The sequence below is a fragment of the Balearica regulorum genome, chromosome 2 (assembly GCF_011004875.1).
Source record: "Balearica regulorum gibbericeps isolate bBalReg1 chromosome 2, bBalReg1.pri, whole genome shotgun sequence".
In the NCBI taxonomy this organism is placed as follows: domain Eukaryota; kingdom Metazoa; phylum Chordata; class Aves; order Gruiformes; family Gruidae; genus Balearica; species Balearica regulorum.
The window spans coordinates 46,091,144-46,103,591 of record NC_046185.1 but is presented as its reverse complement, the minus strand read 5'-3'; the positions used below and the strand labels follow the sequence as shown (position 1 = coordinate 46,103,591).

The 12,448-nt window shown below is 40.1% G+C and overlaps 1 protein-coding gene and 1 non-coding gene across 2 annotated transcripts in view; one reads left to right on the top strand and one right to left on the bottom strand.

Annotated features, from left to right (window-relative positions):
• LOC142600265 (chloride channel protein C-like) overlaps positions 1 to 12,448 on the top strand; it is a 104,169-nt gene that overhangs the window by 73,531 nt on the left and 18,190 nt on the right. The window contains exons 14-16 of the mRNA XM_075742999.1: positions 1,884 to 1,980; positions 2,990 to 3,085; positions 5,203 to 5,413. Of these exons, the coding sequence (XP_075599114.1) occupies positions 1,884 to 1,980; positions 2,990 to 3,085; positions 5,203 to 5,413 (404 nt within the window). The remainder of the gene's footprint in view (positions 1 to 1,883; positions 1,981 to 2,989; positions 3,086 to 5,202; positions 5,414 to 12,448) is intronic.
• On the bottom strand, positions 10,567 to 10,673 carry LOC142600845 (U6 spliceosomal RNA). Its single transcript, XR_012834369.1, has one exon. It is a non-coding gene; the product is annotated as a U6 spliceosomal RNA (small nuclear RNA).

Genomic DNA, 12,448 nt, shown 5'->3' with positions numbered 1-12,448 from the left:
AAAGAAAATAATACAACAGCAAATAGCCTGCTGGTCAGGGCAGCCAGGGGGAACAGGGAGGAATTGGTTGTACAGATCCCTGTTTATTCAGCATGGAACCGCTCCAACAGGAGAAATTAAGACATGCCATACATAGCCACTAATGAGCTTGTTATGAAGGAGAGTGTGGAGAAAGGGCTTGAACCTAGTTCTTCCATATCCTGTCCCTAGGGAGGGCACTAACCACCAGCTTTTGGATTTGGCAGGCACGTCGTCTTAGTGTAAAAGTCCTGTGGAGTGCTAATCCCACCTTGAAGCAGACTAATCTTTCCCAGGAGACATTATGTTAAAACTGGTAAATTCCTGTAACAAGTTTTGGTTTGAACAAATCAATATTTTCGGATATAGAAATATTTATTGGAAAGATTCCTAGCTTATACTTGGTGTTCCAGTTGCAAAAGCCACTTTGTACCTCATTTGTCTTTCTCTGATGCCCTAACGAAGATTGTATGTCTGCTCTCCTCTGGGTCCCTCAAGCATATTATTTAGCTGTGTGTTGCACGTCTTTGTACTACTGTAGTAGCTCCTAGTTGTAATCACAGACCAGGGCAAACATAATGTTAAGTATGTTGCAAACCAAAAAACTTTGTGGTGGTCCCCAAGGTGTTTGTTATCTAAATATAAGTTAAAAGGCTGGAAGTGGATAGTGTGGATGGAGATTGTGTGGGTGTGTGGGTGGGGGGCTGGGGGGGGGGGGTGGGGGCAAAGAAACACTAAGATATAAATGATAATTTGAAATACATTGCTTGTCAAGGTTTTTATGTGTAGTGCAGAAGGGCAGAAGTCTAAAGAAAAGTTTGAAATGATACAATAATTGATAAAGTTATCCATTTTCACATGACTAAGTAAGAATATTAAATATCTTAATGAACTCTAGAGTGCAGTACTGTGAGAGAAGGTTTCACTGATGAGTTAAAATATGACATGAATTTTTTGCAGATCTTGTGTTTTAATGTAGATGTTACTTAAGAAAGATGTATGAAGGAACAACAGTCTATCTACTTATAGTCAGATAATTGTATTTGCTTATTATTAGTATTGTCTTGTTGGGTGCAAACTAGACAGTGCATGAGCTGGTCCTGCCAAGCAGGTTGCTCCAGGTCAAGAAGAACATGCAGGACAAGCGATGTCCTTTATTCCAATTAGCCAAACCTGAACCAGAAAACACCTGTGTGATGCTGCTATTGCTGATGGAAATTTAGGAAGGTGAAATATGTGGTGAAATTAGTGGGTCAGCTCACTAATACTCTAGAATCATAGAATATCTCAAGTTTGAAGGGATCCGTGAGGATCATTGAGTCCAACTTCCTGCTCCTTGCAAGAGTACCTAAAACTAAACCATATGACCAAGAGCATCATCGAGATGCTCCTTGGACTCTGACAGCATTGGTGCCATGACCACTTCCCTGGGGACCCTGTTCCAGTGACCAACCACCTTCTCAGTGAAGAACATTTTCCCAATGTTCAATCTGAACTTCCCCTGACGCAGCTTCATCCCATTTCCTTGTGTCATATTGCTGGTCACCAGAGAGAGATCAGCACCTCCCCCTCCACTGCCCCCTTTGGGGAAGTTGTAGACTGCAATGAGGTCACCGATCAGCCTTCTCAGCTGAACAAACCAAGTGACCTCAGCCACTCCTCGTAAGTCTTGTCCTCAAGACCCTTCACCATCTTGGATGCCCTCCTCTGGACACACTCTAATATTTTGATGTCCTTCTTATATTGAGGTGCCCAAAACTGCACGCAGTACTTGAGGTACCATCATATATCTAATGTGTGCATTGTGTGCTTGCTTTTTAAAATTTGCCCCTTATGATAAATGTAGTCCTCTTCTCTAACCTTAGGTTAGAGCTGTGCATGCTGCTGGAGAATGAGCACATCTTTGAACCAGAGACAAATGATGAGTCTTTCTCCTCCTCTCCTCCTCTCTCCTATAAGAAGGTAACCTCTCTTCTTTCAGTTCTTTCCTTGTTTAATCAGCATGTATATTGGGTGATTTAAGATGAGCTCTCCATGAACGAAGAAATGATGTAATATATGTGGTTGAGATGAAGAAGCAGTTGGGTACAATTTAAATTAAAGGATGACCAGACACCTTTCAGGGACAGCTGTCATAAACTATTATGCCACTCAGAGTCTGGAAGTTGTGCAAGACTGCTGGCAAAGAATTTCCTTGCTCAGATAGGCTGTTCCAATCTTCTGTCTCTCAATTTCTCTATGGATAGCATGATTATTATAATATTTAATTCTGTATGGGATAGCACCTCTCTGAATGATGAGTGTTTATAAAAGCTTTCAAACTTGAAAAGCATGTAGCATTCTTCCCTTTGATAGACGACTAAAGGATTTTTAGGAATAGTAAACATTAAGCGGGGTAGAAGAAAATCATGTGTTACCAAGGCAGGACTGGTAATGTAGTCTTAAGCAATTTATACAGGCACAACTGGAAAGTCATCACATATTACTGAAGCTTGGTCTGCACATGGGAATCTGACTGGCTAAACAATGTTGAGAAGGAGCAGGGCAATTATGTATGGGATGAGACGCCAGGGTACAAACAGGTACTCCTGTGGAAGAGGGCTGAAGCTCAGCTGATGGCTGATACCAGTTTTGTTGCATTTTTCTGCACTATGCTATCACGTAATTACCACTTAGTGTGTGAATTTTCACAGTGTGAAAAGCCTCACCCCTTAGCCAATATAATTTCCATTATCTTAATAGAGATACAGTTATACTAAGGGAAAAAAAAATCTTTTTGTAAGTAAAGTGTGTTTTATTTTAAATTGCTAATTTAAGCCTTATTGGCAAAAGAACTTCTAAAATTTGGACAAGCTCAGCCAGTAGCTCTGCTAGAAAACTTTTTCTTAAGAGTCAAACTGGAAAGCTTTTGAACCTTAGGTTCTAACGTGCAGTGCAGAAGGAAAGAGAAATGGATTCTTGCCTATTCCAGATAACAGTGGAGAAGCTGCCCAATCTGTCGCGCCTAACCATGCTGCTGAATCGCTACACTACAGATCCCCGGTATCAGCAACTCTTCATCAATCTGGTAAGACTGAAGCCAACTCTAAAAACAAACATTTCCTCCATGAACAATGTGTTTGTTATATTTTCTCATTTGTTTATGATGGCTGTGTCAGCCGCACTGATTTACATAAACACTGCCAATCCTGGGACGTTACATTCTCAACAAAAGTAGCTGAGTACAAACAGCATTCCGAAGTTTTAATTCATATTGTATAAACATAACAGATGTTGATAAAATGAGCCAAAAAGAAAATACAACAAAGGAGACCATTTCAAGGGGGCTTTTGATTAAAATACATTCCAGATTGACAAAATGATACAATGTTAATGGAATAGATCATTTAAATGTCATTATTTGGCTCTTATAGTCCTATAAAGCAACGCTTTTGAGATTTTAGGCTCCATTACAGTACAGTGCCTATACATCAACTTATAAATAAAGCTATATTTCTTTCCTCTTTCCTTTTTTTTTTTTTTTTTTAAATCCCTGCTATGACATTGCCACATTTATTTCCTAAATACTATACTAAAATACTGGGTCCAAAAGCAATAGTGTGTTTACTATACTGAATAAGGCCTAAAATAAATATGTTATAAACAAAATAAATGTAGTTTCTGCCTTGGTGAATTTCCAGTCTACAGCACTGAAACTGAGGTGGGGGGACACTGGGAAATCCAGGCCAGAGAGCCTAATTCAGATGGATTTTATTTAAAAAGATGTAAGATTTGCTCCTGTTTACTCATGTGTAAAGAAGATGGGACTGAGTTTGAGATCCATCTAGTCTGAATTCCTTGCTTTGAGAATAGCTAGAAAGACAGAAAAGTTATAAACCCCACAATGCTCCTAATACCCATTGTCTAGTTTGCTTTAAGAGTTTTCTTTTAATAGGATGAGGAAACTGAGGTGGAGAGAGGACACATGGCTTTCCAAAGTTCAAGAGGAGGTCATACATGGGAGGAGAAGCCAGCTCAGCTGAGATGCAGCCCAGTGCTTGCACCATTGGGCCACACAACTGTTTTGTTATGGAAAACCTATTGCACTCAATTAGGTTTCACATTGATATCTAACTTTTTAGTACCTGATGTGATCTCCAAAGCACAAAGTTTGGTATCCCTTCCAACAACTTGTTATCACTCATGAAAGCTCTGTTTCTGATATCCGCAGAAATACCCATTGTGAAGTTCTTGGGTGTAATGATTTCCTGTGGCAGTGAGTTCCACAGCAAAATTATATGTGTCATAGAAAGAGGAAAACTTTTTACCTTTAATTTTTTTTTCTCCTGATGTCTTTGAATGTCTCATCAGTCCTGTAAATGAAAGATGGAGTCAAGATGTGTCCCTCTATACTGTGCATTTATTTGTATTATTTCATCATGTCTTTGTTTCATTTTTCCGCTGTCTGGGGAAGCATACACTTGGGAAACATAATGCACCTTCTTGACAGAACTGGCCAAGTCATAAGAAGGATACTATAGAATTATGTGAAAAGTAAAAACTTAGTGAACACCTATATAAGCTATGAAGACCAGCTTGGTTAACAATGAAATGGTCTTCAGCTCTATTCCTATCAAGAAACAGTTATAGCCCTCATAGTTTTCAGTGACCAGAGTTTAGTACTTGCAGGCCCTCTTCTCCTCAGAGCCATATGATTGTTTTCTTTGTCCTCTTCCTCACAGTCTATGTTTCTGTGTGAACTGACTTTTATAAGCATTTACTGCAAAATATTACAGGATGTCATAAAGGGTTGTGTAATGAGATAGCAGCTATAAAAAATCTTAAGACTTAATAAATATTGGGGTCACTGACTATTTCCAAGTAAAAACTCAGACCATATCAACGGAGCTCAACTTTGCTTTTCTAGCCTGTGAGATTTGGGTACATTCCAGTCATAATAGTTTATTTAGAGTGAACCTGATGGTTTATCAAAAAAGAAAGTGTTTTTTTACTATGGTATTTCCTGATGGTTTAGGTATAATTGGGGATGGGGAGAGAAGAACTAATGTTCTTATTGGCTCCTGTCCCTCAAGCCTGCTACCTCTCTCTCCCTAGCCTCCTTCCTCTGCCTTTCCTTACCACCCCTCTGGCAGGGTACACTCATGCTTTTGTATTTTCCCTGTGTCTTCTCTCTTTGCCTTACAGGAGCCATACATAAACACATCTGCAATGTCAGTCCAAGCTCATTTCTCGCTGCAACGCACCTACATCATCTTTCGCACCCTGGGGCTGCGCCACCTCACTGTTGTTGACCCGCAGAACCGAGTGGTTGGGGTGATCACCAGGAAGGATCTCATGCCTTTCCCACTGGAGGAGAGGCTCAGGCTCCAGCTGGCACCACAGAGCCCTGATGCGGGTGAGCAGCCCCTGGATTCAAGGCCACGGATATGTTCTTAAGCTTTGTCATTTCTTTTTGAGCCCATGTTCTTCTTCAGGAAAAAATAATCAGAGCTTTTCCACTTGATCCCTTCTGGAGAAGAGATGCTTAAAAGCTGTTGTATCTAGACATGTGGGATTGTAGCCCAGAGCTATGTCTGTTCAGCTGTTTCGTGATTGCGAAATTCATTAATTTAAATTCTTGTGAGACAAAATAAGAATTCCTGTGTTTATGGAAGATGCACATAAAATCAGATGTGAAGGATGTCAAGAATGCTTTTGTCACACTGTGTCTATGCTTCCCAATGAAAACATGTCATAACCATTAGCAGCAGTTACGTTGGCAAAGCCTTTCAGTGAAGACTAAATCCTCAACCTCTGAGTATCTGCCTGTTAAAAAGGAGAATATTTCCATATCAGTGTTTTTATGTTGAAATATGTATGTTTAACTGAGAGGAAATACTGCCTTGAGAGAGGTGGGCAACTGAAAGGAACAAGGGATTGTCCTTTCTTATTGACATCCGTGTATTAGAAATTGAAAGGAAGAATTGTATGTAAGAAAAAGATATCAACCATGGAGCTCCTGCCAAATTCCCACCACAATTCTCAGTGAGAGAAACTTGACATGCTTTTCTCTTGCCTCAATTTCTGCAGCTCCTAGAATAGGCTCTCTCTTCTTCCACCTGATACGATGACATTTTTAGTTAAGTTCCTGTGCAGTGAGGAATGGGGCAAATTCTAATAATGGGGAAGCAACATCATAAATTGTGGGTGTAGTTTTGTGTATATAGCAGCATATTTACAAACTGAGCACAAATTAAATAATTCTTCATGATTTGGAATCATACAATGTTTGAAACTTTGGAAAGTGTTGTTTGTTAATAAATCAATGTGAACATTTTTTTGGATAAAGACACTTTTAGATTTCCTTCTATGACTTTGTAATTGATGTTTAATTTTGTTCTGTTAAATACCAGAGGGATTCCCACAGATTGGATATTAAAATCAAACATGTACGAAGGAATCCACCACTATTAATTTTGTTATAATGAATACCAAGGAAAACTAGTAATAATTTACTGGTTATAAAAACTTGCCAAAATTCACGAAAGTGAATTTCTGGAATTTGAATCATGCAGCTTTGAGTCTTCTGTGAATCAAAGATTTGTTGGATTTTCTTCTGTATTCCCTGCTGGATCTTGTCTTTATTATCAATAATGCTGCTTTTGTAGCACCACAGAGAATGCACAGGACTTTGAAATGTAAATGTCCAGTCAACGCAAATAGCTGGCAGCCCAGAAACTTATGAAAGTACCTGAGAAAGACTCTTTAAATGGTCAGTTAAAATATGTGATACGCAGAGTGACAAATGCTTTGCAAATCACCCATCCAAGAGATGTTAACTTAGATCCTGTTACAGTTAGTAATCTTCTTTTGTTCATTGGTACACTAGTAAGATCATTGTCACTATTGATCTATGCCTCATATACCCGAAAAATGCAAATTTATTCTTGAAGGAATTAGGGTTTGTGTGCTAGCAGAACAAGAGATCTAATCTAGAAGCCCGTAGTAATTTCCCCCTAAGGCAGTGAGAATCTCTTCTCTTGATAACCAAATCTGAATAACCTTGCCATGAATTTGCATTTTTGGTTCAAAGCCCATTGCTGATTTCCTTTTCCTTGATTTATTGAATACACAAAGTATCACCCTTCTAAGACCTGAGTAATGTAATTTGGTTTTGCTTACAGTATCTGTGGCTAAGTGGCTCAGTGCAAACTGTAGCTGGGGTGCCCTACATGGAATATGAGGGCTGGAGACAGCCAGGATATCTGGAACTTGTTACACCACTTTGAACAGGTCACTCAAATGCCTGGCATCATTTACTCCCCCTTTAAAGTTGGAACAGTGATATGGATCCACCATAGTAATTGTGAAGAGTACATGTGTGAAAGATACTATAGGAATATAAACTATTTATAATAATATTTTGTGCAGGTCAGTAGTAAAAAGTAGTGTGGGATATTTCCACCCCCACCCCCACCCCCCAATAACAAGTGTAATTTCTAAGGAAAAGTTCACAGAGTTTACATGGAACTTCTTGTAACTGTGTTATGAACTGGGGGCGGGACAGCAAGCCACATTTTTCCAAATGTTGTTATCTAGTTTCATTGTTAGATGAGGTCTTTTTGTAATATATGTGCATTTGTAAAGACACATGAAACAGAACTCCTCCCAAGAATTCCTGAAACAAGTGGCTCCCTTATATTGTGGACTGCAGTGACCATCTCATCACAAACCTTAATAGCATAATACATACAGGAAAGTGAAAACAGATGAAATTTATAGGAGCTTCTCATTAATATGTGATTCTCATGATCCTTATATAGAACGGGTCTCTAAGGAAAGGCAGTAACAAGTTGTCATATCGTTTGACTCTTTGGCACAAGGTACTTGTGTTTTTCTTCTTGTCTGCTTATAGTGAATGGTAAATGTTCTGCTATTTCTTCATATGATTTGAACTAAAGACTAGATAGATAAAGACACTATTTTTATATGAAATACAGTTTGCTTATGAATTTTCACAATTTCTGAACACAAATCTCTGTGACAGAGATAAAGGGCTTCAGAACAAAATTCAAGTCATTGGCATTATTTTTGGTTTGTGCTACGCATCTATACCTCTTTCATCTCACCCTCCTTTATGATGGTGTTTTCCTAACACTTCTTTCTCTCTTCAGCTTAAATATGGCTTAAAACACAGGCAGACTGAACTTTAGATCTAGGTTTGAAGTACAGCCATGCAAAATTCCCCATATTCAATTAGAAAAAAAATGCTTTTACATTAGAAACATTAAACCATCTGTGCATTACATATCCCTATGAATGAGCATAAAGTATTTAGAGAAGGTTTTTGTGGTATTCAGCTTTAATGTATGGTTTTACAGGTATCCTGTATACGCCTATGTGCTTATGCTAATGTATGTAACATTGGTGGTGTTTTTCATGTCAAGTGATACGTACTTTAGCATTAATTGCCTAGTGTTTTTAAACTGCCTGGTTTATCATGCTGTAGCACCTTTTAACATTTTCTTGTTTTCCAATTGATTCTCGCTTACATTTTTAAATGAGATGTTGTCCTTCAATCACATTTATTTGCTGACCATGAACAGAAAAGCCTAAAGGAGGGAAGACAGATGAAGAAATCCTTAGTATTTACTTTATATAAAAATGATGACCTCAAGAATGCAGGGACCAACATTGCTAAAGGTACTAGTAATAGGATATGGTCTATCTTACCTCAAGCCTGAGACAGCCTTGAGCCAAAAAGCTAAAGGGGAATAGAAATGTAACTAGCTGTACTCCGCAAGAGTAGCGCCTGGAAAATCACTGATGAGGAAGTGCTGCAAAATGTTACTGTTGTCTCTGCTGCCCCTTTTCACAGAGCTCCAGCTAACAGAGCTGTCAGTGTACCTCTGGTGATCATGAAATCACTTAATGAAATGAAGTGTAACCAGCTCTCTACTAAACTAGTGGTTAATTAAGTGTGACCATCAAGTGATGGGACCCATAGTAGTATACAAGGGAATGCTTGTTCATTCCTGAAAGGCCTATTAAAGTAAGAGGAAATACGTGATCAGCACAGTTGTCTGAATGTCTAACATGGTATGGCGTGGGAATGCCAGCATCAGAGTTCAAACACATGAGGAGTTACTGCTGCTTATTTGCGGTACTGAACAAACCAGAATAACTTACGCTATGTGACTGTAATCAATGCCTAGCACACTTCTGAGGGGCCAAAGCAATGAAATGGTTGACTAACTTGCACTATCTCATTAAACTGGCGAATCTTGCTTGTCTGAGATCATAGATTGTGTGCAAAGACTCAGCGTTCTGCCACTGAGGCCACTCCTTACTCCATGCCAGTAGAGAAACTATGAGGAACTACCAGTTTCTGCATATTTTATTTTGAAGGGGTTGGTTACAGAAAAGAATTTATACTTTTGTGCAGTTGATATTTGCAAAGAGCTGTGCAGAAGTGAAGTCCCACGGCTTCTGCTGTGATGTTGCTATAATCACCCCTCTTGTATATGGCGGAGCTGAGGGGGGGATATAAAGTAGCCTACTTAGGATCGAAAAGTAAGTCTGTGGCAAATCTAAAAGGAGAACATCAGACTCCTGACTTCTTTTCTTCTCGGTATTAATGTCCCACTTGTAGACACAAAAGCTAGCACTAAGGGAAGGCATGGCAAGTTGTATGTATACATTTCCTTTGAGAGAAAAAAAAAAAAAAAGGAGAAACAAACTATGTGTACAATCATGCAGACTACTATCTGTAGAAACCTTTTTAATCTTCAAGGTGTAAGCAATAGGATAGGGATTAGTGTTGATGCAAGTTATGGGTTGAGAGCAGGGCACAGAGGTAAAACAGACAGAAGGGATTTAAAATAGCTTGGTGAATCAAGTGCCCAAGATAACAGTGTCTTGCAGGACATACAAATAATAAGAAGTAATATTTATCTGAAATGCCAACACCAGTATAAAACATTAACATTATTCACAAAAATGCCATGACATTTCTTTAATCCGCTGGGGTGGGTTTGACCTCTGACAGAGATCTTTCTTGCACCTTGTCTTTAGGGTGAAGAACATCTAAAAACATCAGCTCTTTGAACCTAGAAAGCCAAGTTTCACATAATCACTGAAGAATTTAGATTGGAAGGATCCTCTGGAGGTCATCTAGTCCAACCGTCTGCTCAGAGGAGGTCTAACTAGATCAGGTAGCTCAGGGTCATGCCCAGTCAAGCCCTTGACACCTCCAAAGATGGAGACCCCACATCCTCTATTCTGGTATTTGACCACCTTCATGGTAAAATATTTTTCTTATATTTAATGAGAATTTCTCATGCTCCAACTTGTGTCCATTACTTATCATTGCACACCTACAAGAAGAATCTGTGTCTTCTCTGTACCCTGTGGTCAGGTAGTTTCAGCAGTCAGGTCTCCTCTGAGCTTCCACTTGTCCAAGTTGAATGGACTCATCTCTCTAAGCCTCTCCTCATATGCCTGTGCTCCAGCCCCCTGACCAGTCTGCTGGCCCACTGCTGGACTTGCTCCAGTATGTCAGTATTTTTCCCATACTGTGGAGCCTTCCCACCATCCCCAAAACAACTTTTGCAGGTTCCATGCTAATCTTCTCTGTATCATTCAAATTTTAGTATATATGCTGCCAAAGAGAACATGATTTCATCAGAAGATAAGCTAGAACAATGAATTCTTTCAAAAAGAAGAAACTTGGAGACAATGGAAATAAAAGGCTTTTAACCCATTTCTGCCTTCTCCCCCATTACCCAATGCATCCTTATGTTCTGGTCTTTTTCTCAGCCAACAATTTTCAGTGGCTGTAAGGAAGTCTTCACAATCTCCTCTTAGCATCCTGGGAGAATTATTTACATCAGCTTGGGCCCTTGGTTTTGTACGTCTCCTCTGCCTCTCTCGGAGGTCTCCTGCCTCTGCTTGTGCTGCAGGCTCCTCCTCCTTGTGCATTTCTCCACTCTGTCTGACTTGCTCTACACTCCAGAAACTTTTTCCCTAAAAAGTTCCTCAACTGCTCTTGGCAAAGCACAATTTCCTCCTCCCAGAAGATGCCCCCTGACTGAGTGCAGCTGCATTGTTCTCTGCTGTCTTGAAAGGAACGCAATGCCTACTAGCACAGAGTAACTCTAAATGAAGAAATTAAAATTACACACTCAACATGCTAACAGCAACATCCACAACATTGTTTTGAAAAATTATTCATTAGAGTCTGGCCAGGATTTTGGAAATTACTCAGGGTGGTTTTATAACAGTCAAAAAACGTAAGGTGCTGTCTGTGAGGCTTTGGGGTTTGGACATATTTTTCCACAACTCTTTACATTTGTCAGCAAGAACATACAGCTCTTTTGACAGTGGGACTTGGGTGGGCTGATGGTTGCTGGATGCTGTAACAGGAGGTTGGCGGGACACAGAATGATAAACTTACTTGTCAACAGCCTCTCTGGCTTTCTCAGGACAGGCTGAGCTTTGTACCTCTGCATCTTGTTTCTCATGCAGTCCTCAGTAATTTCTCTAGTATGGGTTAATTGATTTTGTATTTGTTTGCTGTTGTTTTTATGTCTGCCCAACATGGAACCCTTTTCAGCCACAGACGCTCATTTTGTATCTATTATTCCCTGCTTCTTTATGTTGCTTCCCTCAGCCAGAAAGAATTCTCCTTAAATTGTTTGCATGTTGGTGGCAACGAAGATGGAAGACCAAAGAAAATAAAGAAGAGATCCACGGTAAATGTTGAAAATGGGGTCCTTCCAGTGTGTGGGATGGAAAATAAGGCTGCAAGCACCACCAGGGAGATCTCCAGTGCGGCGACCTCAGCAATGAGAGCCAGAAGGAGAGTTTAGAGAGCACCTCAAGACGAAGCAGACCTATGGCTGCATCTGCATCCAGTAAGGCACTTTCCCTGAAAAGCAAGCTAGTGCCATAGACGGAGGCCAGGTCAAAGGGCTCTGTAGGGCCCATTTGGCCTCTGTGCCTGCATTTCCTTCCTGTGAGACCAAATTATTGTATAGGGTTGGTGCTTATTAAGGTTTCCCATGGCATAGAGTTGGGATATTGTTAAGATAGGTGCATGGACCAGGGAGCTATAGCTATGCTCGGGTTGGATGCCTTAGTGCCCCATCAGTTCACAGTTCATTTGCAGCCACTTTTTCTTTGATGTTGTGAGCATTTGCTGTTTCTCTCTCATGCAGCATCTTTTTATTTCACTGTGGTATTTTCTCTTCATGTTTTCTGCTTCTTTCCCTTTCCTTTTCCCTTTCCCTTTCCTTTTCCCTTTCCCTTCCCTTCCCTTTCCCCTTCCCTTCCCTTCCCTTCCCTTCCCTTCCCTTCCCTTCCCTTCCCTTCCCTTCCCTTCCCTTCCCTTCCCTTCCCTTCCCTTCCCTTCCCTTCCCTTCCCTTCCCTTCCCTTCCCTTCCCTTCCCTT